At 46.7% G+C, this 23437-nt stretch overlaps 2 protein-coding genes across 2 annotated transcripts in view; one reads left to right on the forward strand and one right to left on the reverse strand.

Annotated features, from left to right (window-relative positions):
- Rab4a (RAB4A, member RAS oncogene family) overlaps positions 1-10314 on the forward strand; it is a 22227-nt gene extending 11913 nt beyond the window's left edge. The window contains exons 2-8 of the mRNA XM_005345862.2: positions 1772-1852; positions 4143-4257; positions 5096-5158; positions 6453-6607; positions 8662-8757; positions 8908-9040; positions 9776-10314. Of these exons, the coding sequence (XP_005345919.1) occupies positions 1772-1852; positions 4143-4257; positions 5096-5158; positions 6453-6607; positions 8662-8757; positions 8908-9023 (626 nt within the window). The 3' untranslated portion in view covers positions 9024-9040; positions 9776-10314. The remainder of the gene's footprint in view (positions 1-1771; positions 1853-4142; positions 4258-5095; positions 5159-6452; positions 6608-8661; positions 8758-8907; positions 9041-9775) is intronic.
- Positions 10315-15594: 5280 nt separating this feature from the next.
- Positions 15595-23437, reverse strand: part of Ccsap (centriole, cilia and spindle associated protein) — a 16544-nt gene continuing 8701 nt past the window's right edge. Inside the window, exons 2-3 of the mRNA XM_026778690.1 lie at positions 19062-19332; positions 15595-17272 (exon numbers count right to left, since the gene is read on the reverse strand). Coding sequence (XP_026634491.1) covers positions 17096-17272; positions 19062-19332 — 448 coding nt within the window. The 3' untranslated portion in view covers positions 15595-17095. The remainder of the gene's footprint in view (positions 17273-19061; positions 19333-23437) is intronic.

Raw genomic sequence — 23437 nt, forward strand, 5'->3', positions numbered from 1 at the left:
AGACCAGGCTGGTCTCGAACTCACAGAGATCCGCCTGCCTCTGCCTCCCGAGTGCTGGGATTAAAGGTGTGCGCCACCACCGCCCGGCCCAAAGTTCTTTTTTACTCTCTCTTTATAACTTACATAATGTTACTTCCTAACAGAAGAGAATACCGAATAAGGCTACTCTTCCAGAGGACCCAGGTTTGATTCCTAGCACCCACCTGGCAGCTCTAGTCCCAGGGGAGCCAGCTACAGAGGCATTGCGTGCATAGGGTGTATAAACATGCATGCAGGAAAACACCCATACAATAAAGCAAAAATAAATAAGATCTCCATAGAGAACAAAAATAAAAGTACAGTCACCTGTCATAATGTAATGGTCACCACCACCCATCTCTTGAACCCTCATTTTCATGCCCCTGAAATGGCAATTCTCCATTTCCACCCCCAGGCCCATATTTGTCATTTTATGACTGGTTTACGTCACCAGTATTCTTAAGTTCATCTGCTATAGCAGTTATTAGAAGCGCTTCCTTTTTAAGGCTAAGTTCTGGTCTGTTGTATGGAGATACCACGTTTTATGTGTCTGTTCCTCCACTGATGAACACTTATTTGACTGCTTCCTGTTTTACTACAGTGAACCATGCTGGTGTGAACATGAATATTTAAAGCTTCATTTTTTTAATTGTATGTGTTCCATCTGTATGTACGTAAGTGCACTATGCATGTGCCTGGTGCCTCACAGGTCAGAAGAAGAGACTGGATTCCCTGGAGCTGGAGTTAAGGATGGCTGTGAGCTGCCGTGTGGGTGCTGAGAAACAAACCCAGGTCCTCTGCAAAAGCAGCCAGTGCTTAAGACTATGAAGTCACTTCTCCAGCCCTTATTAGAACTTGGTTTTGAACCAGAGTTGAAGTTTATTAAAAGATATTTTAATATAGATTTTATACTTAATGAATAAGAGAAAGAGAAAAGCACTCAGGAAGAAAGTCAGACACGTGCAAGAATGTGGTGTAGGTGTCTCAAAGAAGAGTGCATTCTCGACGTCATGCTTTAAGATCAGTGAGAAGCTGAAGCTATTGGCATTTAAATGCTGGCACAATTCTAATGCCACTACCCCATGATTGTCTGCAGCCATTTGGATATCACTGGAGACCAAATAGGTTTGCTTTCTGAGTGACGGTGATAGTTCTTCGAAGCTGGTGACAGGGCCATGCCAAAAACCAGCAGCTGGCTCAGCTTAGTGGGGGAGAGTAGGGAGTGGCTAGGGACATCAGCACTTGGTCCCATCGGGAGGAGGATGTGGTCTGGAGAGTTAGGAATACTGAGCGTGGGTGCCAGGCAGGGTGGGGCTTGCAGTGGGTCAGGGCTAAGTTAGGCTAGGAGGTCCATTCAGAGGACAAGGAGCCCGTGGCGCGCAGCTCCCAGCTATGCAGGACTAGAGTTCTTACTAAAGAGAAAGCGATTGGGAAGAGGCTTCCTCTTCTAGACTAATGCAGCTTGCAGCTCGGTCTGCATGTTTGTAGAGGCTAACGGAGACCCGTTTCATTCATTGGCACAGTTAATTCCCAACCTTCCAACTTCTGAAGTCATTGAAGGAACAGTTTGGGAAAGCTCTGACTGTATCAGAACTATGCAAATGGGCAAGGCATAGCTAGGAAAAGGCCAGCTGGTGTCTGTGTTTTAGCAGAAGTCAGTCACCTCCTCTCTCTTATCAACAGCTAACACCATAGTCTGAGTGTGTTTATACCTCCCTTTAAATTAATTCCTTACTCTTTCTTTCCCTTTCAGATTTCTTGTTTAAATTCTTGGTCATCGGGAATGCGGGAACCGGCAAATCTTGCTTGCTTCATCAGTTCATTGAGAAAAAATGTGAGTGAAACCAGACATTTTGTAATGTCTGTGAGTCTTCCCTGGGCACAGGGTGCTGCTGGGAAATCTGAGCTTTCTGGAGGGAGAACCATAACTTCAAAGTGCTTCACTTTTAAAATTTTATTTTTTGAAAATTTCATACATGTATATACTTTGATCCTCTCCACCTCCCTCTAGAGCCTAGCGTGCCCCCGACCCTGTCCCTACTTCCATGTAATATCATTGAATTTGATTAAGGTTGCTTCCATGCACATGTGTGTGGGGTTTTATCCTGGATCACAGACAACAGGCAACTTACCAGAAGCTACACCCTTGAAGTAAAATGACTCCTTCCCCTAGCAGCCAGACTAGCATCTCCTCAGCTAGGGCTAGAGCCTACTGGGCCCCTCAGTCCTCCAAGCTGGAATGCTGATGGGCCGGATCCTGTGCAGGGACCTTCCCATGGGCGCTGTGAGTTCCTGAGTGCATGGCCGTGCCCTGTGCAGAAGCCCCTCCTCTGGCTCCTACGGTTTTCACCTGCTCCTCACCTCCCACCCACCTTGCTGTGAGCAACAAGCCAGCCTTTATTTCAGCACTTTCAGCAGTTGGGCGTCTCTGCATTAGCTTCTGTCTCCTCCAAAAGGAAGTTTCTCTGGCCACGGTTGAGAGCAGCACTCATGGAAGGGTAGAAACAGAGCGTTCAGAAGGCAGTTTGACAGCATGTCCATTTAGCAAAACAACTATAGCGGGTTCTCCTCTGAGGTCTATTACCTCTCCAGCGTGGGTTTGCATGATTACAGTAGTAAGAATGGATCTCCCCTAGTGGGGCAGGCGTCAGATCCAGTCTGAGAGTGGCTGGTTGTTCCTGTGGCATTGCTACTGTTATACACAGGCACACAGGGTCTAGCCCTGGGTAAAAGTGCTTTTATGTAGTATTACAAGGTTGTGGTTTTGGGTTTTGTTTTTAAATATAAGGTCTTGTTATGTAGCCTTGGCTGGACTGAAGCTCACTATGTAAACAGGATAGCCTTGAACTCATAGATCCACCCAACATCCCTGCCTTCAGACTGCATTCTTAGCTTTTACACGATCGAGTTTTTATTTTTTATTTTATTTTTTAGATTTATTTATTATGTATATAGTATTCTGTCTGTCTGTATCCTTGCTGGCCAGAATAGGGCACCAGATCTCATTACAGATGGCTGTGAGCCACCATGTGGTTGCTGGGAATTGAACTCAGGACCTTTGGAAGAGCAGTCAGTGCTCTTAACCTCTGAGCCATCTCTCCAGCCCTGATGGAGTTTTTTTGAAGTTAGTGTTCCAGTTTAATAGTGGCTCAGTCTCTAGTGTTTCCTTATCCTAAGAGATGACAGAACAGTAAGCGTGATGGATTCTTCAGCAAGAACCCCGTTTCCTGGCCGAGTAGCGAGAGCCACACTGGAGTGCATTGGGTAGGTTATAGCCTTCGACTGCTCGGGGCGGCCTTCAGTGCCTCTCAGGCCCTTCTGTCTCCTACGCTGGTCTACAGGTCAGGAAGTGAAATGGAGGTCACAGGTCCCTGGGAGGAGTGTCTGTTACAGAGGACTAGATTATCTAACCTCTCATGTCTCCAGAAGAGAAAAAAATGCATCATCAAGTGACCCCTGATTTACGAAGCAGTACGCTGTGTCCGAGTCCTGAGAGCCAGCAGGGGACAGGGGTAGCATTTGTTCTAGCTCATCCCCTGTCATAGGCAGTGACGGGACTCTCCAATAAACTCATAGTTTTGCTCTACAACGCTACAGCTAATGAACATTTGGTATCAGTAATACACATAAGAAAGGGCCAAAAAAAATTTCTAGAAAAACCCCAAATCAGAGTTCTATGATCAAGTTATCTTTGGGTCTCCTCTGTTCAGTTCTTTGGAAATAACAACAATTTGATCACTTCACTGCTAAGTGTCCAGTGTTACCAGGCACATGCCCTACTGTGTGGCAGGCTGGTGTCAAGTGGCTGATGTTAGTCTTCTGTCTCAGGCTCAGGGGAAGCCTCTTTCAGTAACTACACCTTGTATGAGATGGGGAACTCTCTACTGTCTCTAAGAGCAGGAATTGTGTGCTTTACTAAAGTTAGTGCCAATCGTCAGCTGACTGAGAGAGAAGGGATGGCTGAAGCTAATGGCCTTTTCATCTACAGAGCCCTCGGGATAGCCCCCCCCCCCCTTTTTACTATTTTTATTTTAGTTTTTCAGCCCTGATCTTAACGTTACTATTGAAATCTGTGAACTGTTACCTTCATGTTCTAAAATGTAATTATTTGTTTTCTTTTTTAGTCAAAGATGACTCGAATCATACCATAGGAGTGGAGTTTGGCTCGAAAATAATAAATGTTGGTGGTAAATATGTCAAGTTGCAGATTTGGGACACAGCTGGACAGGAGCGGTTCAGGTAGCTCTCCTAATTTACTAACAATACTTGAACTTGGACCCAAACCATTTAGCTAGATTTCCTCACCGCGTGTGGTTTCAAACCAACATGCACACTGATTTCAAAAGCTCCAGCTCAGCCTGGAAGCTCTCACTGCTAAGAGAGCAGACTGGACCCCAGATACCAAAACAAGCAGGAGAAGGCACTGGGTCTAGTGTCTCAGGTGGCAGCTCAGTAGGTAAAAGCTGGGCAAGCCTGCAGTCTGAATTCAATCACCAGAACCCATGCAAAGGTGGAAGTAAGGACTTCACAAAGTTCTTGTCTGACTTCTACATACATGCCCCACCCCAACATCATATATGCAATAATAAATAATAAAAAAATAATCAATAATTAATAAATAATAATAATAATAAAACTAGCAAACAGAGAGAAGTTGGTGTTACGGAAGAGAAAATGTTTTACTGAAAAACAGATCATTGAGAATGTGAAGTAGACAAAAGGCCAGTCAGTCCTTGTAGAGCAAAGAGTAAATGTGGGCCGCTGGCAGGGATCTAGGCTGCTCCCATCCAAGCTTTTCCTGGGAAGAAGGGAGGGGATAGCACAGGGTACCCGGAAGTGGCAGACAGAGATGTGAGGGTTTCCTGGAGCGAGGTATCCACATAGAGCTGAGGACATTAGGGCCACATGCTGACCGGAGCCTCCTGTGCCTTCTAAGGAGCTGCTCAGTAGAGCCGTCCCTGCTTTGGAGAGAGCCCCCTGCTGGTCTCAGCCCTATGCAGTGGTTCACAGAGGAAGCATGGTTTTTATGGGGAGAGGTAAAGGGACTCGATTGTTAGAAGCCCTGTTGTTCCTTCAGGTCTGTGACAAGAAGCTACTACAGAGGTGCAGCTGGGGCTCTCCTCGTCTACGACATCACCAGGTAAAGTCAGCTCCCCACCACAGACGACTTGGTGTTCTGCTCCGTGCTGGTGAGACGCGTGATTCCCTTGGGTCTAGAAAGGCAGCATGGCTGAACCCAGCAAACCTCTGGGCCCTTTCCAGGGGATTCATAGAGGTCTTTAGTGTTTCTTTGTGAGCTCTTGAGGGCTGAAACGAGCCTTCTGCCTCACTGGTCTCCTTCACACCACATGGGACACATTCCTTGAGGTCACCAGGGCTCTGTGAGATCTCGGAAGTGAATCAAAGGGCTAACGATGCAGACTCAGGCTCAGATCACCTGGGTTCAGATTCCAGCTCGAGCCAGGGGCTTTGTGATCTCTGCAGGCCTGGATCTCCCTGTTTGGGTCTTAGTTTCCTCATCTATGAGATGAGGGTAACATTCTCGAACCCCCAGAAAGCTATGGAAGGGAGTGGGTTTAAACCAACTAGTGAAATACTTACTGCAGTTACTAGCTGCATGTAACAACTTAGTTTCTTCCTGGGTTGCACTGGCCACATTTCAAATCCTCCATGCCTCCTGTGGCTGGTGACCACAGGATTGGCCAATGCAGGTTGCAGCCCATTCCTGTCCTCGGGGATATGTCATCAATGCATTGACCTCAGAATTTGCAACATTGTCCTGGAAGCATGTGATTCAGACGGTTCCATTAAGGGGCCCTTCCTGGGAGGAATCTGATCCAAAAGAGAATAGTGCATGGTTGTCTTTCTTTTCTGAAAGGGTGACGCTCCTGACTCTACCCTCCTCTCCCCCGGTGCCACGAGAGGCTCAACCTACCAGGGTGTGGCATCACTTGTGCCATTCCTTAAATGTGAGAGCCAATCTCTAGGTCTGAGTTGGTCCTGGGTAGACAGAGACAGGAAGTCCTGCATGTCCCTGAGCCTCCAGCTCCTAGCAGCAGGAGCATCCTTGCAAAGTCAATGTGGTAGACTCCTGTGGATCAAGGTGCCCACAATTCTGCAGGTGACAGTGATAAGTGTTGCAAGTCAGGCGTGTACCTTGCACATCCTCAGGGCTCAGGTGCATTTGTGAAGTGAATGAAAAGACCCCTTTCCCTCTGAACCCAGACTGTCTGACTCACGGACTTCGTCGTAACAGAAGCTAAACATAGCCCCTGGGTCTGATGTCTCACCAAGCACTGGGTTCCCACATCACTTCTGAGGCCCCGTTGCCCTTGCTGAAATGTTGACAAGCAGTGTGCATGGTGAGGATGACTGGAAAGAGTTGCTGGTTTTATAAAATACATGTATTATTTCCACAATCTTATGTTACACAGCCGAGAAACCTACAATGCGCTTACTAATTGGTTAACAGATGCCAGAATGCTGGCGAGCCAGAACATCGTCATCATCCTCTGCGGGAACAAGAAGGACCTGGATGCTGACCGTGAAGTCACCTTCCTCGAAGCCTCCAGGTTCGCACAAGAGAATGGCAAGTGACTTCTTCCTCTTATAGCCTCTCACAGGGTGGGTGGACTGGGCACAATGGCATTTCTTTGGGTTTAAAACATCTGGTGGAGTTTTGAGCTTAAATTATCTTATGAAATTGTGGAACTTAGACTATAGTTCAACATAGCTCAGTACATCTCATTCTGCTGACAAAGGCCAGTGTGCTGGGAAAACCTTCCGTAAGGACTTTTAGGTCTCTGGGATGTTAGCCATCTTAGGGTGGCATACATTTTGTGTATCTTGGAACCCAATTGGTGAAGTAGTCATCCCACATAGAAGGAAGCAGAAGAGACACTCGACAAGCTGGCTTCATTTTCTTACATTAAGTCATTTGTTTAATAGTAACGAATCTTTGTTTGTTTTTTTAAAACAGACTCTGTGTAGTCCTGGCTGTCCTAGAACTCACTATGTAGACTAGGTAACAAATTTAATAATGTTTAAACTGCATTGCAAAATTATCCATTGTTTATAGAGATAATGGCATTATAAACATTCAGGAAGAGCCTTAATTCTGAGAGCCAGCTCATACTAATATATCCTTATGGCCCATCTGTTTGGACTCAAAGACAGAAAATTGTTTTCCCAGTTTGATGGGTTTTTACTAAAAAAAATAAACACAAGCCAGCCATGGTGTTATGGGCCTGTAATCCCTGTATTTAGGAGGCAGAGGCAGGAGGATTGCTGAAAGCTTGCAGCAAACTGTTTCAAAAAGTGGGAGGAGGGGCAGGCAGGAAGAAGGAAGCCCCAATGCAGACTACGTACATGGATGTTCTAGAGCAGCGGCTCTCAGCCTTACAAACACTGCGATCCTTTACTGCAGCTCCTCATGCTGTGCTAACCCCCAGTCATAAAATTATTTTTGTTGCCACTTCATAACTGTAATTTTGCTACTGCTATGAATCGTAATCTAAATATCTGCTTTCCAGTGGTCCTAGCTCACAGGTTGAGAACCGCTGTTTTAGAGCTACTCAGAAAGCAGGAGCTGGTTAGTACAATGAAGAAAGTCCCTTATCAGGACAGACCAGAGGCTAATAGCGGTGGTGCAGCTAACACTGCGGCGGGCTTTCCACTGGACTCAGCCCCTGCTCTGGGGATAGAGCAGCTTGACTTCGAGCCAGACTTCAGGGCTCGAGAGCTGGCTCAGTGGTTAAGCGCACCTGTTCTTGCAAAGGACCAGGTACACACGTAGTACACAGACATACATGCAGACAAAGCACCCATGCACACAAAATAATAAAAGTAAATCCAGTGAGACTTCTGCCCCACCTCCCCAATGAAAACTGTTGATGCTTAGAAGAGAGTAGCATTAGTAAACTTACCTAGGACACCCAAACACACACATTTTCAAACTGGGCTGCAGGGGCCGTGTCTGGTTGGACAGACATGGGTCCTGCTCGTGTGCAGTGCAATGCCGTGACGCATCAGCTCCATGTCTGCGTTCATGGAGACCTGCAGATCACGTGGAGAAGGGACTGCGGCTTAAGTCACAGTTTTAACCAGTGTGCTTACTTCTTCTTGTCAGTTCAGGAATTAGGGCATGATAATAATCATTCTTCAGTGAGTTCCCCATTACTCAATACATTAATGTACTCGGATGTGACGGTATCTGTAATTCCAGCACTTGAGACAGAAGAGGTAAGGATCAAGAGTTCAAACCAGCTTCAACTATATGAAACCTTACCTCAAAAACAGACAAACAAATAACAACAAAAATGTAAATTTATGTATATTAATTTTATGTTTATAGAAATTAGAGAATTTAGGGACTGGACTGAATTTTGCTTGTCACTCTGAGAATGCTGTGCAGGCTGTTAGCAGTGCAAAGTCACTGTCTTTGGGCCAGCGAGATGGCTCAGTGGACAAAGGACCAAGTTCCATCCCTAGGACCCACGTAGTGGGAGGAGAGAACTAACTCCTACAGCGTGTTCTCTCCCACCCCACGTGCACCGTAGTTCACACTGAGTAAATGCAATAATTAAAACTGAAGATTGCTGTCTTCTAACCATGATTCGCTGTCTTCTTTGATGCCACTTTCAGAGCTGATGTTCCTGGAAACGAGCGCACTGACTGGTGAGAACGTCGAAGAGGCTTTCATGCAGTGTGCAAGGAAAATACTGAACAAAATCGAATCAGGTAACAGTCTTCCCTGACCTCAGCTGTGGGTTTTACCCTGTAGCTCAACAGTGCCCCCTGCTGCTTGCTGGAGTAGTACAGCACCCCTAGATAGCATGCCAATCACACTCGCCTGAATACAGACTCAATAGCCATTTTCTTGGTTCTCAGGTGAGCTGGACCCGGAGAGAATGGGCTCTGGCATCCAGTATGGAGACGCTGCCCTGAGACAGCTACGGTCACCACGGCGTACACAGGCCCCAAATGCACAAGAGTGTGGCTGCTAGGCATGCCAGCAACACAGGTGGGTGCTGGAGGCCCTGCATGCTGGATAGAAAAGGGAGTGTGAAATTGCAATGGAAGTGTTGGGGAGAGCAGGAGAGGAGATCCATAGGGGTAGTCAGAGGTGTACCCAACAGGACCAACCCTGCAGGAACTCCTCCCGACCACTCAGAGGCAAAGGCAGGGCACACAGAGTCCTGTGGTATCTGCTGGGGCAGCCAATTCCTTCTCGGTAAACCATGGAGCAGACTTGGCCCAACTGAAGCCTCCCCAGCAGCATCTCTAAAACCAGCAAGCTCGCCAGTAAACATTTTTTTCTTGTTTTTTTTGAGACAGGGTTTCTCTGTATATCCCTGGCTGTCCTGGTACTCGCTCTGTAGACCAGGCTGGCCTGGACTCAGAGATCTGTCTACCTCTGCCTCCCAAGTGCTGGGATTAAAGATGTGCCACCATTGTCCAGTTATTATACTTAGATAGCTCTCTCCCATTTACCACAGTGACCTTTCTTGTCAGGGAAGTTGAGGCAGGAGCTCACTATATAGCCCAAGATGGGCCTACTACCTTATGACCCTCCTCCTGCTTCAGCCTCCCAAATACTGGGATCACGTGTGTATGCTATACTGCCCAGCTCACCGTGGCATTGCCCAGCAGGATGAGCTAGTGTTAATCCAAAGGTAAAACTGTCCTGTCCATTGGGCTGGGAGCTGTTTTGCATTTACAACCACTCAGGTATCTAACCACACTTGACGTTTCTCAGGTTCCGTGGCGGTTTCTGGAGCACAGCTGCTGGAGCCTCAAGAGTCTGGAGTCTCTACTGCCACTTTTTCTACTCTGCACAGAAGCAGATCTTCATGGGGGAAGCCGCAGTGCACACTGGCAGACAGGGCTCAGCAGCCACACTGCGAACTAACTCAGTGGACAGTACCTTTAGATGCCACACATATGCAAAGTTCCCTGCCCCACGTCTACCCCTTCCTGTTCCGAGAAACCAAGCTTGTGCTGCACACAGCCTGGCCCGTTCCTCCAGCACGGAGCCAGTGACAAAACAGAATCCTGCACCCAATGAAGCTTTTCTTTTTCACCTCACAGGAAATGCAGTTTGTGAATGTGAGCTTCTCTCATGGCGTTGGTTACACACGACTCAGTATCAAAGGACTCTGGCGCTAAGAGCCAGCGCGTTTATTTACTCCCTCTTGCCCTTTCTACACCGTGTGTCTGTGACCCACACCTGAAATGCTAACCCTCAAGGACTCACTGTCATCTGGAAATAAAGTAGAACCGAGTGTCTCACGCACACTGCACTGTCCCGCTCTGTGGACTGCAAGGCTCTTAGCCAAGGTCAGTGCAAGAGCTGCCGTGGGCCAGCCATCTTGTTCTGCTTCCACATCACCCTCGACCTCCACTGTCTCCCATCGTGAGGGCATCTGTGCCTCTTCTTCCACATCTTACACTGTTTTGTAGTCATTTTCAGCAAACTCGCTCCCTCTAGCAAAGGAGTCTATTTGTGAGGAAACCTTGGGCTCGGTAGTGAAGCGCTTCCTTCCACGTGTGTGAGGCCCTGCCTGGATTCGATCCCCAGCAAGCACCTCCACACCACACACATTGTCCTTCTGCCAGGTGCGGTGACACACATCTCTAATCTCAGTAGACTGCGACAGCAGGAGGCGGTCATGACCTTAAAAGCATCTGGAGCTAGAGAGGCTGGAGTGGATACAGAGTAGAGGTGGATCACACAAAATTCCTCTGCGGCAATTCTTAAACACATACATTACTTACTATATATCATCATCAAGTTGACCCGGTTTTTGTTTGAGACAGGATCTCACTATGTAAACTAGGATGACCTCAAATTCAAGGAGATCCATCTACCTGCCTGTCTGGTCAAGAGTTCTGAGATTAAAGGCGTGTGCCACCACACCCAGGAAAGCCTGTTTTCCTAACAAGCAATATTTCCTGAGTACTACCTTTCATGTGCAAACTTCTTTTCTTGACCAAACTTCATTTCTCTTTTATTTAAAACATTCTCCATCGTTGAGATTTTCTCTTCGGCAATGTTTTCTGTGTGTGCTGTTTAATGTCCACCTGACCAGATCTTCTGTCATGAACTTCTAGTTTAATTCTACAACAGCCACAAACATACAATGCATAATCTTTTTTTTTTTGACTGGCAAGGTTTGTTTTATACAACAGGATTGGTGTCTTGGCAATGCTGTGTCCCTGGGAGTTTGCATGACTGAGGGGGAAGGGAGCTGGAGCTCCTGACTCAATGTTGGCTCTTCATCATCACCAGGCTCTCCTGCGTTGTGGTGGTTCTCACCTGTTATCTCTAGTGTCCAGCTCTTACCCTGAACTTACCAGTCCCATCAGATTCCTATTTGTAGGCAACTCATCCAACTCTGGGCCCGTTCACACAGCCTTTGCCTCAGTCCGACACAGCTGCTAGCCACAGGCTGTCTCCACTTACCTGTACCACTCTGTGGGTGTGATGCTCACGTACTGCAGTCATGTGGGTCCCAGGAATTCTCAGCATCTTCACAGCACTGTTGACATGGAAACATGAGAAGGCACTGCATATATAGATATGTTTGGTTTCTTTTACATTTTTAAAATGCTTTTCAGCTTCTCTGAACCTGCTTTCTTTTAGGCTAAACACTTTTAATGTTATCTCTTTATAAAATGTAGTCTTTAGTATTATCTCATTATAAAATGTAGTCTTTTCAGATGCCCCCTTTAAGATAGGGTCTCGAGCCGGGCGATGGTGGCACACGCCTTTAATCCCAGCACTCGGGAGGCAGAGGCAGGCAGATCTCTGTGAGTTCGAGACCAGCCTGGTCTACAGAGCTAGTTCCAGGACAGGCTCCAAAGCCACAGAGAAACCCTGTCTCGAAAAACCAAAAAAAAAAAAAAAAAGATAGGGTCTCATTCTAGCTCAAGCTGGTCCCATACTCATGGCGGTCCCGCTTCAACCTCCCTCATGCTGGGACTATGATGTGTACCAACATGCCCCGCTCTGGCTACAGAATTCCCAGGTGACATGTTTCTTTTCGCTCTGGCCTCCACGATCTCCATGAAGAATGTGTCATCGTCCAAACTGTCAGTGCAATGTGTGGCTTTCTTTGAGCACTTCCTGGTATCTTAGTTCTCGGCAGCTTGAGGAGGGTGCATCTGGATGGGTATTTGTGTGAGATGTGGCCTCAAACTCAAATCCTCTTCCCTTAGTCCCCCAGTGCTGGGATGGCAGGTGCTCGGTGCTTCCCTTTGAGTTTATCCCACACGGAGTTCACGAACATCTTGACCCTTCTAGTTTTATATCTTTCATCAGACTGAGTTTCCAGCCATTGCTCATTCCCATCTTTAAACACCTTCATCATCTTTCCCATCTCCCATGTCACAGGCCCCCATGAAACTCTCTTCATCTCTGGTTCTCTTTCGTCTCCATCCTGCCATTGAGTTTATCCAGCTGTGCTGGCTCACAGTTCCAGTATTTTCATTTAGGGCTTGTTTTTTTGAGATAGTCTTGCTCTGTAACTCTGATTGACCTGAAACTCCCTGTGGATCTCAGGATGGCTTCAAACTTGCAACAGTTCTGCCTCTACCTCCCAATTCTGGGATTAAGATGTCCCCCAACACATCTGCCTGTTCACTTCTTTTTGTCATCATTATCCACATTCTAATCTTTGAGAGTGTTCTGGTTGCTCATTAGAGCTATTTCAATGTCTGTACCGATATCTGCGGTCTTCCCTCCTGAGCCTCCCAGTTCGGATGCTGAGTGGTACCGCCATGGCCTCACTGAGACTGAAGGGTTTAACTTTGTGGAGGTGACCTTGTTTGAACCCACCTTCTGTCAGCTGGATCCCAATTCAGCATCAATTCCAGACACTAAAACCAGACACTTTGTTTATTTGGACCTTCCCTACCTGTGTCCCATGCTGGTTCAGTTTCCTTTGGTCTGCTAGTTAGGAGCAGTGTGAACTAAGCCATAGCCCTGCCCACCCAGCCTGTGTTGTTTCTCACTCAACGTAAGCTTAGAATGAGGGGAAATCATTCCTAAATGATTTCCTAAATACAAATTTGTTATTATTTAAGAAATCCAGGATGCTGGGTATACCGCAGGATTGACAAACTCCAGCTTCCATCCTGTGGGAGTGAATACAAGAATCCCCCCAGATTCTCCAGATTTTCCTACAAGAAGAGGTACTAGGAAACCATCATAGATTGCGTTCTTGGACACCTTCCAAGGTGCTGACTCTGACGTCTTAGAAAAGCCTGGCCGTTGAGCAGCTGGTCCTCACAGGATCTTACCTGAGATGCTCTGCAGGGATGTGCCCCAGGAGCTGACAGCCACCTCATGATATGGTGATTAAGTCTCATGTAACTGTGTCTTGTACAAGCCTAGGTTAAAGAAAAGAGGGAAGACATTCATAGACATACAAATGAGGGGTGGACCAGTTTACAGAGACCTCAGTATGCCATTCACTCACCTTTTAGAGTTGGTAGCAAAAAATATGTAGTAGCTGCCAACCTAACGTCTACCTGTTTTGAAGACTGGGAAATATAACTCACTTGGCAGAGTAACCGCCTACCATGAGTGAAGCCCTGGATTCTTCCCTCTCCAGAACCACATTAAGTAGGTGTAGTGATATATACCTGTAATCCCAGCAGTTGAGAGGTAGAGACAAGAAAAGCAGAAAGTTCAAGGTCATTCTTGGCTACTTAGTTCCAAAGCCAGCCTGGGCTACATGAGCCCCTGTCTTTAATAAGAAGAAAAATAACCAGGCATGGAGGCGGATGCATTTGGGAGGCAGAGGTAGTCGGATCTACAGAGTGAGTTCCAGGATTATCAAGACTACATAGAGACTCCAATTCCACTTCAAATTCAGAAGCAGGCATTTTGAAATGACCAGGTCATGTTGAAAGGGCAGCATTTATACCACACGGAGTATACAAACAGCAAAGACCTTACCTGGGCCAGGTGACTGCAGAATTGGCCATGGTGCAGCACGAGTTTATCCATAAGTAGACCATCCAGCTCTCCTGGTTTTCCTGAGCAGTGAACCCACCTGGAAAGCAGCCTCTCCCGCTCTTCTCAACACTACTTCTGCTGTCGCAAGTGTCACGGAGTCTCACTCCTTTTACTTTCTCTGAAGACGTTTTTAATCGGAAAGCTGGGCAGGACTCTCTTTGGCTGCTGCTTTGTTTCTTGCCACGGTGGGGACCCCAGTGCCTCCTCCATGACAGGCAAACACCCTATCACCGAGCTACATTTCCAGAACGTAGGCTATGTCTGGAAACAACGCCCTCAACAACAGCCCCTTTGTTAGCTCTCTTTTCTTACAATACAGTCCGGTTATTGTGACCTGAGCAAACACCTTTGAATTAGCAGCCAACCTTCAACGAAACACAGTGACAAAGATGTTGCATGGGAACCGAGAGACGCATGCGCTGCTGCACTGTGAGCAGGTGAGACCACCTATGAAGCCTTCAGTAGCTTGAACATGGCTAAACATGCTAGAGATTCCATGGGGGTGGAGCGGAGGAGCAGACACATAAGCAACACCAAGTACACAGATGTCTTCTCAACATACAGTTTAAGAAGACATTTCTATTCTCTCCCCATTCTCGTCACTCCGGCAGAACGGGCATCCTTACCTCAGTGTTCTATTATTAGCTCTGAGGTAAAAGTAGCATAAAAACCCAAAACACTTATGGAAACATTTTTTAATTAAGACCTTAAAATCAAAATTTTAAAAAGACTTGTGTATCATTTATTTTAAATATGATGGTATTCTCAAACGTTTTCAGACATTTCCAGCATCGAAGCTAACTTTAAATTATCTCACTGCCTTGAAACGTGTCCTGTATTAATTAGCTCCTAGGACAGGAAAAAAGCTGTTGCTAAGATCGACTTGTTAAAAATTTCATAGGCTCACCGGACGGTGGTGGCGCACACCTTTAATCCCAGCACTCAGGAGGCAGAGCCAGGCGAATATCTGTGAATTTGAGGCCAGCCTGGTCTACAAGAGCTAGTTCCAGGACAGGCTCCAAAGCTACAGAGAAACCCTGTCTTGGGAAAAAAAAATATTCATAGGCTTAAAAGGTAACTACCACCTTTTGAAAGGGAGAAAAATTGAAGCCTAAACACTAGGGACTCGGGTGTGGGAGTCACAGCTAATCCATACGCACTTCCTTGTGGTGTTTGAACATTAAATATTCCCCCAAGTCCTGATTGTTTGTGTTCTGTGTAAAAAGAAGGTGGCAAAGACACCAGCATGGCTCTCAGCACGCCTCACCCTGTATTTCACCACACATGCAGAAGGATGTGTGTGTCTTCTGCACATGTCTGAAGGCCAGAGAGGGGGTCCTGTGCACTTCCCCCCCGCCCCCCATCTTCTTGAGATTGTCGGGTGCAACTTGATGATGGAGGGCTGGGTGAGGAACACAGACCTTCAAGGCACAGCTTTACAAAGAGTAATACTCAACAAACTGGGCCACTGCCCCAGTCACCCTGTCTGTGTGACACCTGGGGACTATATGTTCAATAGAGGCACGAGCAAGGTTGTACTTGGACAACTTGGACAACATGTAGAACTTACTCTTTAATTAAATACACACCTCCCTGGGAGGGCTCTGTACACAAGGGTCTATACAAAATAGGCAAATATTTTTAAAGTTTTTTTAAAACACTCATGATTCTTCAATATGCATTTTCAAAGCTTCATACAGTTTTAGGGTGACATCGTTTGATGATTTTATATGGAATGAAATCAGTTTGTGTTCTAGAAATTATCATACTCAAAAAGCCAAAGGAAAAATATCGCGGAAAGGCTCAGCCACACGCCCAGTTTTACCCAGCAAACTCAGCTGCTGAGCGGGTGCAGGCAAAAGATCTCCCTGCCTCTCAGGAAGAACATGGTGCTCGGCTTCTGAGCATCCCTTCAGCAGGGTGGAGAAGGCACCCATCTCATGGAAACCTAGGTTTTTTTAAAACCATCTTTTTAACCCTGACAGTTGTCCTCTACTAGAGGAAGGACATTTCCAGCCAGGCTGGCACATGCCCTATTGTCCATAGTTCGGATCACCAGGTCAGACACCAAGTCGTCACATTTTTGCCTACACTATCAGCACCGTGCATTGCATCGCGAAGCCTTCATCACGGTCTACGGAAGGGAAAGCAGAAGGGAGGTGATGGCGCACTCGTGCTGTCTGCTGGTCCCATCCCCACAGGTCAAGCAAACTCAGTTCATTAAAGGTCATTTCAAATTTCAAGTTTTCCATATCACCGTCTGCTCTCTCCGGAGAGGGGCTTGGCAGGTCAGACTTAACGAGCGGCTGACTCCACCCTGTGCGCTCTAACGAGGAATGCTGCAGTTAGAAGACTATGGTGCTGACTCAAAAGAAATGTCACCGCTAAACACGGACTGCACGTGACTGCACAGCACGCCACTCACTGGAATGTCCCAGAACTACTAAATTATAAGTTAAATGAATGTCTAAGTGACAATTTAAGAAGAAAAGGTGACCATTGCTCTGGCCAGAAAAATTCTTAAATATCATAGTCTACATGGAGGTGAGGAGAAATGAAATGTCCAGTGTCATTGCTCAGCAGCTGCCAAAGTCCTAGTTCATCGGGAACAGCATCGCCTCATGCTTGTGCCCTTGCTTTCCTTGCTGCTCCCTGGAGCCAGCTGCACAGACATCGTGCCTGTGAGCCCTGCACTGTGGGACGGATGCCCCTGCCAGCTGTGGAATGTGGTGCTGATCCCTACGAGAGGAGGGTGTGGTGGGGAGCGCCTAGAGCCAGTTAAAGGCATTCGGTGTGGGTATCTCCAAAGGTTAAAATCTTTAAAATAAAACTCTTACAAGAATATCAAGACTTGGGGACTTGTCTTCATAAACAAGCCAACATCTGTGGCTTCGAGGGTCTGCCCTAACTACTAAGGCAGGTGACGAACCATCACAAAAGCAAAACCATCTCTTGACAATTCCTAAGAAGAGCCTTGCAGGACCAGTTGATTTCTGCCACCCGTGCGTGGTCTCATTGGGCAGTTTTGGTTTTCCAAAGAGGGTGTGCCAGCATCTAGGCCCTGGCTGAGTAGCACCGCATGTACTCCGTCAGCCATGGGTTCTCTGCGGAAGTTGGCTTTACCGTCCGGTTCTTCTCCACATCCACGGAGTGAGCCCGCTGCCTCTGGGCAGCCAGTTTCCTTTTTTCCACCTGTCTTCTGTTCTTGGCTCGAAGTGCAGATTCATGAATCTAAAGAAAGTTCAGAGATAAAGGTAGTAGCCTAAGTGGCTAAAGGACCAATTCTGAACGATATCTAACTAAAAGTCTGGGGACGCAGCTCAGTGCAGCCTAGTACAGATGAAGCCCTGGGTTCTATCCCTAGGCATGGTGTGGTACACACCTGTTACCTCAGCACTTAAGAGGTAGAAGCATGAGGATCTGAAGTTCAAAGCCATCCTTGGCTACATGGGAAGCTCAATGCCAGCCTGGGATACACAAGACTATCTTACATTACTAGCCTGATTCCTTGAAGCAAGGAGTCAAGTCCTAGCAATCTATGGCATCAGCGCTTCACAGAATAAACCATCCTGCCACCACAATTCACCCTGTTACCAATGACAGCAATGCTGAGCACAGAAAATTAAATTTTAGAGATCACTCAGAGGCCAGCACAAGTACTGTTCTTGCAAAGGACCTAAGTTCAATTCCCCGAGTCCAAGCTGGGTGACTCACATCTATCTGTAACTAGTTCCAACAGATCTGATACCTCAGGCCTCTGAAATCACCAGCACTAACACACACACACTCACACACATATACATAAAAATTTTTAAAAAAATAAAAGTTTAGATAGAAACAGCAAACATCTAACTTTCATGTGATCTAGGACCAACTTGGCAAAACTTGTTTTGTTTTGCTTTTTTGAGACAGGATCTTGCTATGTAGCTGTTTGGCCTGGAACTCACTACATAGATCAGACTGGCTATGAATTTCCAGGGATCCTCCTGTCTCTGCCTCCCAAGCACTGAGATTATAGGCATGCCACCACACCAAGCTCTGGAAATCTGTGGGAACTCCTCCACAGTGCACACATAAAAGAGTCTGAGTTCTTGATAAGGCTTTAAAACACTGCACGGAAAATGGAGACAGCCAGGTGCAGGTGCACAGCCTGTATTCCAGGAATTTGGTAGGTAGAGGTAGGGAGATCAGAAATTCAAGGTCATCCTCAGCTAGGTAGTGAGTTTCAGGCCTGTGGTTACATGAGATCCTGTCTCAAAATATAATAATAAAACAAGAAAAACTGTCAGGGGAGTTTATCCTGTGACAGATATGCACACTGTTAAATTAGTCCCAGAGACTGGTCAGAACCCTCTGCTAACAGCAGCCTCCTCGTCTCAGATTTCACCTCAAATAAACAGCATCTGCCACCTAGCTGCTCTGGGCACTTGCCTGGCATTACAGAGAAACAGAGTTTGCAGTTTCTCTTTCTGCCTGCTCTTCGGACATCCCTGGCTTCCAGCTGGTGCTAACACGGTAACCGTTTCAAGATGGACCATACCCTCTCTGTCACTCTGCCTAAAATATCTCAGGACTTGAGAGAATGTCAAACCAAGACTGAGTCAGATGATTGGAGCTCCATAGAACAAAACACCATTGCATACATATAGGAAAGCAGCAAGCTGATTTTCATCAAAAGGGAAACAGAGGTACCCAGAAGATGCCAAGTAGTCAGACATGCCAAGAAGAAAGCCTTGGTCAAAGACCCAGGTTAGCAAAGCTGAGGGAAAATGAGACCTCTCCAGGGGATGGCTCCAGCTCCCAGCATGCTTTTCCCCTGTGGCCCAGGCCACAGAACTCAAAAACCACAGTGACATCTGCCTCTTCTCCTGGCTGTGGCCCCAGTCCACCAATGTCTACTCCATCTTCCTAGTGACCAGAGACCCCTTCTTTTGGTTTCGACGGACCCCACACCACCCAAGGACCTCCCATGGCCCAGAGCAGAGGGAGCCATGGCTCGACTTGCCCTTCCGAGGCACACCTCATGCACAGGGGCTGATGCACAGACGTTGTGCGTCTTCTGGCTCCCCGTGTCCATCTGTTTCTCTCCCCAGCCATACAGAGCAAATGGGTGCTTGTTCTCTTTTATTTTGCTTGCTGATCTTTGGGGGCTTCTGGCTGCTTTCTTACTTCCTCTGGCAAATAAGGCACTAGGCTGCTGTCGAGGGTCGGGGCCAGTGGGCACCCTGTCAGTCTCTCTTGTCCCAGTCTGTTGTTCGGGTTTTCCGTCTATGTCCTTTTTTGGTGGTGCTTTTGAAAAAAGGGATGAGACAAGATGGAAACACTTTAAATCAAGTTTATATATAATTACTTAACTGGAGTTGAAAAATAATAATGCTTCATCAAGTCAGTTACACACTTATTATGACTAAACTCAACAGGCTTTACTTAAAGCAAGATATGGAAACAAATCTATAGAATAACTGTCATTTACCCCATCTTAAAAATTGAAAACAAAGGTTCCAACATTAAACCAAAACAATTCCAAGGCAACCTTGAGGGCCACCTTCAGGATCCATCATCTCGAAGATGAGTGAGTGCACACACCTGGGAGCTCCCTCCACAAGGAGTGTGTGCTCCTCTCTGTGTGCCTTCTCTGGGACAGACAGGCTGTCCTCACCAGGCGGCTACTCAAGGTTGGTTTCTGAGTCACTCCCAGAATTCTGCTTCCTCTTTGATGCATGTTGATGGGAAACCTTACCTGTGCCTCCAAAGAGGCAGCTGTCCACCTGAGCCTAAGGGCATCTGTCACAACAGGATGTGGTCACCGTAGCAGCTCACCTGACTGTAGCCCTTTACAGCATCCCCCGTGCAAAAAGCAAGAGATGATGGAACAGAAGTGACTGCATGAGTCAAGGTCCCAGTGTTGTGCTTGAATACATAATGTCCTCACAGGCTGGGGAATCTGAACAATTCCAGCCGGTGGTGCTGCTGGAGGAGATGGTAGAAAGTCTGGGAAATACGGTCCTGACGAAGGAAGTGAGTCACTATAGGATGAGTGTTATGGGCTATAGCTTGACTCCAGTTTCGACCTAACTTCTGTTTCCTGAACCATCAAGAAGCTTGAAGCTGCCATGAACTCTGCCAATGTCCCCATCATGATGGACCACGACCTCTCCAAGCACAGTCAAAATTAACCCTTTCCATCCTTCAGTTATTTCTTATCAGGAATCTGGTCACAGTGATGAGGAAATAACTGACATGTACAGTGTGTGGGGCCTGAACGGTGTCGGCAACCCTGGGAAAATGGAGAGAAATGATGGGGGATGTGGTTGCCAAACCTGAGGTGAATATCAGGTATGAAAGAATGCTCCAGAATGTCTCTAATTTCCCTTACCTACCTTTTGGGATTTTGACATTTTAACGCGCGCGTGCGCGTACACACACACACCTTTGTAAGACACGATGTTTGCATAAATCCTTCCTGAGCCTGCTTCCTTCCCGCCTACACACACACTGGAATATGAGCTCCGCGTGCGTCACCCGTGGCTCAGGCATCATATACCCTCCCCCATCAGCTGCTGCAGAGCTTGGCTCTCCTCAGAGGACAGACCCTCAGCCCTGCTGCCCTTGGCTAGGCATCTGATTCATAGTCCTCTATGGGAGAGCGTACTCCATGTGGGCAAGTCAGACAGAGCCTTACTCCCGCCTTAGCTTTGGCCCCAGCTCTAACAACCCTTAAGTATCAGGTGACACAAGCCAAGCCTGGGGTCTAACATCTCCATCCTGCAGCAGGCTGTAACCCCAGCAGTAGATCACAGGGTGAAGGGACACCAGATTGCACCTCATCCCAGAAACTTAAGTCCGCTCACTGCCCAACTACCTTTCTGCATGTTATACCCATACCCTTCCTCACCTTAGTGTAGGATGAGGAAAAGAGGGACCCTTGAAGCCAAAGCAAAGAGAAAAAGTAGCACGGAGCAGGACCTACGTAGATCAAATACAGAGAATGAGAAACTGTAGCGACCTGAGCTTTGGGTTCCTTCTTCTCTCCTCCAGATCTCCCAGGGCAGCCTGTCCAGAGAGGACAATAATGCCTTTCTTTGAGGAAAAAGCAGATGCTGACCATGAAGAGATCTAAAGAAGGAGTGTTCACTGAAACGGAAGAGGGGTGATGGATCAACAGCTCTAAGCACAAGTGCGCACGCAGAGTCTCCCGCTCAGGCTGGGAGCAGGCGGGAAAGAAAGCCTTTCTGTGCCGAACTTGGATTGGAAGTGGGAGTGATTATACCTTAGAAACCACGGGGAGTTGTGGAAGGATTTTAAGCTTAGAAACGATGTGGTCTTGTCTGTATTTTAGGGTGGGCTGGATAAAAGAATAGGGCCAAGTACCTGCCAGGAAAAGCTGACAACAGACCAGGGTAAACAGACACCATGCTGGCATGGGCGTGGGGCAGGAGAACCTGACTAGTCTCCATGAATGTTCTAAGCAGATGGTCCTCCTATCCGTGGACCCAAGGTGTCTCCGGCATGAAGGACGGAACTGTACAGGATGAAACAGACAGACAGGCTGCTAGAAGATATCCACAGGCACCTAGAGAGAGACGGCAGGCTGGGACTAGATTCTGAGTGCATAGGACTGCCCAGGAAAATGTGGAGCAGGAGGCCAAAAGGGTACAGTTGGGTCCTTGGGACACTTATTTAATGATCTGGAAGAGAAAGAACCCAAGAGTAGGACACAGGAAGGATATCTAATAAAGAAAAGAAACCAGAAGAAAACCTACGGAAGTGCCACATTCCACAGAAGTCACCGTGATGATGGATGGAAACCCTACAACTTATCAGTAAGTCTCTGGTAGAAACAGGAGGGGGCAGGAGGGTCAGAGATCAAACCAAGTGACCGAGCAGTGGAGACTGCTCCACTGGGCTACTGGATCAACCCTCCTTTACCACAGGGACCCAAAATAGCTCAGTGAAGGACAAAAGTCACTGCCCACAGGACCTAGGCAGGACCCCAGCATCCAAATGACTCCTACAAATAATCTCACACAATTACCAGTGTCACAAAAGATAAGCCCAGCACCCAAGAAAAGATAACGATGATGAGAGAACCAGCTGGAGCAATAGACATAAGATACTTAAATTATCATCCTCAGATGGTGACATAACGGTGCTTACACTCTGTGCTTAAGAAAAAAGATAACACATGAAAACTATCCCCAGCAGGAGACAAAAGACGGACAGAACAGAAGAAAAGAGACAGAACGTAATTGCTGTAATTTTAACATTTATAAAACTCTCAAAATAGTGCCTGGTACAAAGTAATTAGATATAAGTATATGCTTGTAAGATCCTATTTGAAAGAATGATGTTCAAAATAAGGGTATTTTCAGGCAAACAAAAACAGTATTTCCCACAAGATTTAGGGGAAGACTGCGACAGTTTTCTCATCAACTGAGAGGACATTCAAATTAAAATAAATCCAGTCTTCAGAATGGTGCTGCCCAGTACAACAGCCTCTAGCCGCATGTGGCTATTAAAATAAATCCAAGTAGCCAGGCGGTGGTGGCGCACGCCTTTAATCCCAGCACTTGGGAGGCAGAGGCAGGCGGATCTCTGTGAGTTCGAGACCAGCCTGGTCTACAGAGCTAGTTCCAGGACAGGCTCCAAAGCTACAGAGAAACCCTGTCTCGAAAATCTAAAAAATAAATAAATAAATAAATCCAAGTAAATGAAAAGTAAAATGAGAAGACTGTGCACCTCTGCTAGGCACGTCTGCTAGGCCAGCCATTCAGAATCACCACAGAGGACGCTATAGAATTGCATCAAGTACCACAGAGCTCTTCTGAGGAGTCCTGTTGAAAAGGAGAAAACACCAGAACAACAAACGACCCAGTGGGGTAGAGCAAACAAACATAAGGCAGCTGGAGGTGCTACATCCCATCAAGCAGAGGTGGAACACACACAAGCTTTTCATAACCAAAGGGAATCTTCACACATACACAGAACTGGACTTACATAAACTTCTCTCAATCATTAGGAAAATGAAGTTAGTGCATCAAAAAATAACTTTCAAAAATCTCTTTCATTTTTGAGCCCAATGTGGCAGCTAACACTCATAACCCTAGCACTAGGCAGACTGATAAGGAGAATTATTGTAAATTTGAGATCAGCCTGGTCTACACAGTGAGTTTTAGGCCAGCTTGGTATATGATAATTACATATAAATTCACACTTTTAAAATCCTATTTGAACAAAGGATGTTTACTGAGTTTCAAAACAGCAACAACAAAAATTTCCATTTTTGAAATCTGAAAACACATCTAGGGGCTGAAGAAATGGCTCAGTGGATAAGAGTACTTGCTGCATAAGCCTGAGGACCTGAGTTCAGATCATAGAACACATGTAAAAAGTCAA

The sequence above is a fragment of the Microtus ochrogaster genome, chromosome 4 (assembly GCF_000317375.1).
Source record: "Microtus ochrogaster isolate Prairie Vole_2 chromosome 4, MicOch1.0, whole genome shotgun sequence".
NCBI classification, from domain to species: Eukaryota; Metazoa; Chordata; class Mammalia; order Rodentia; family Cricetidae; genus Microtus; species Microtus ochrogaster.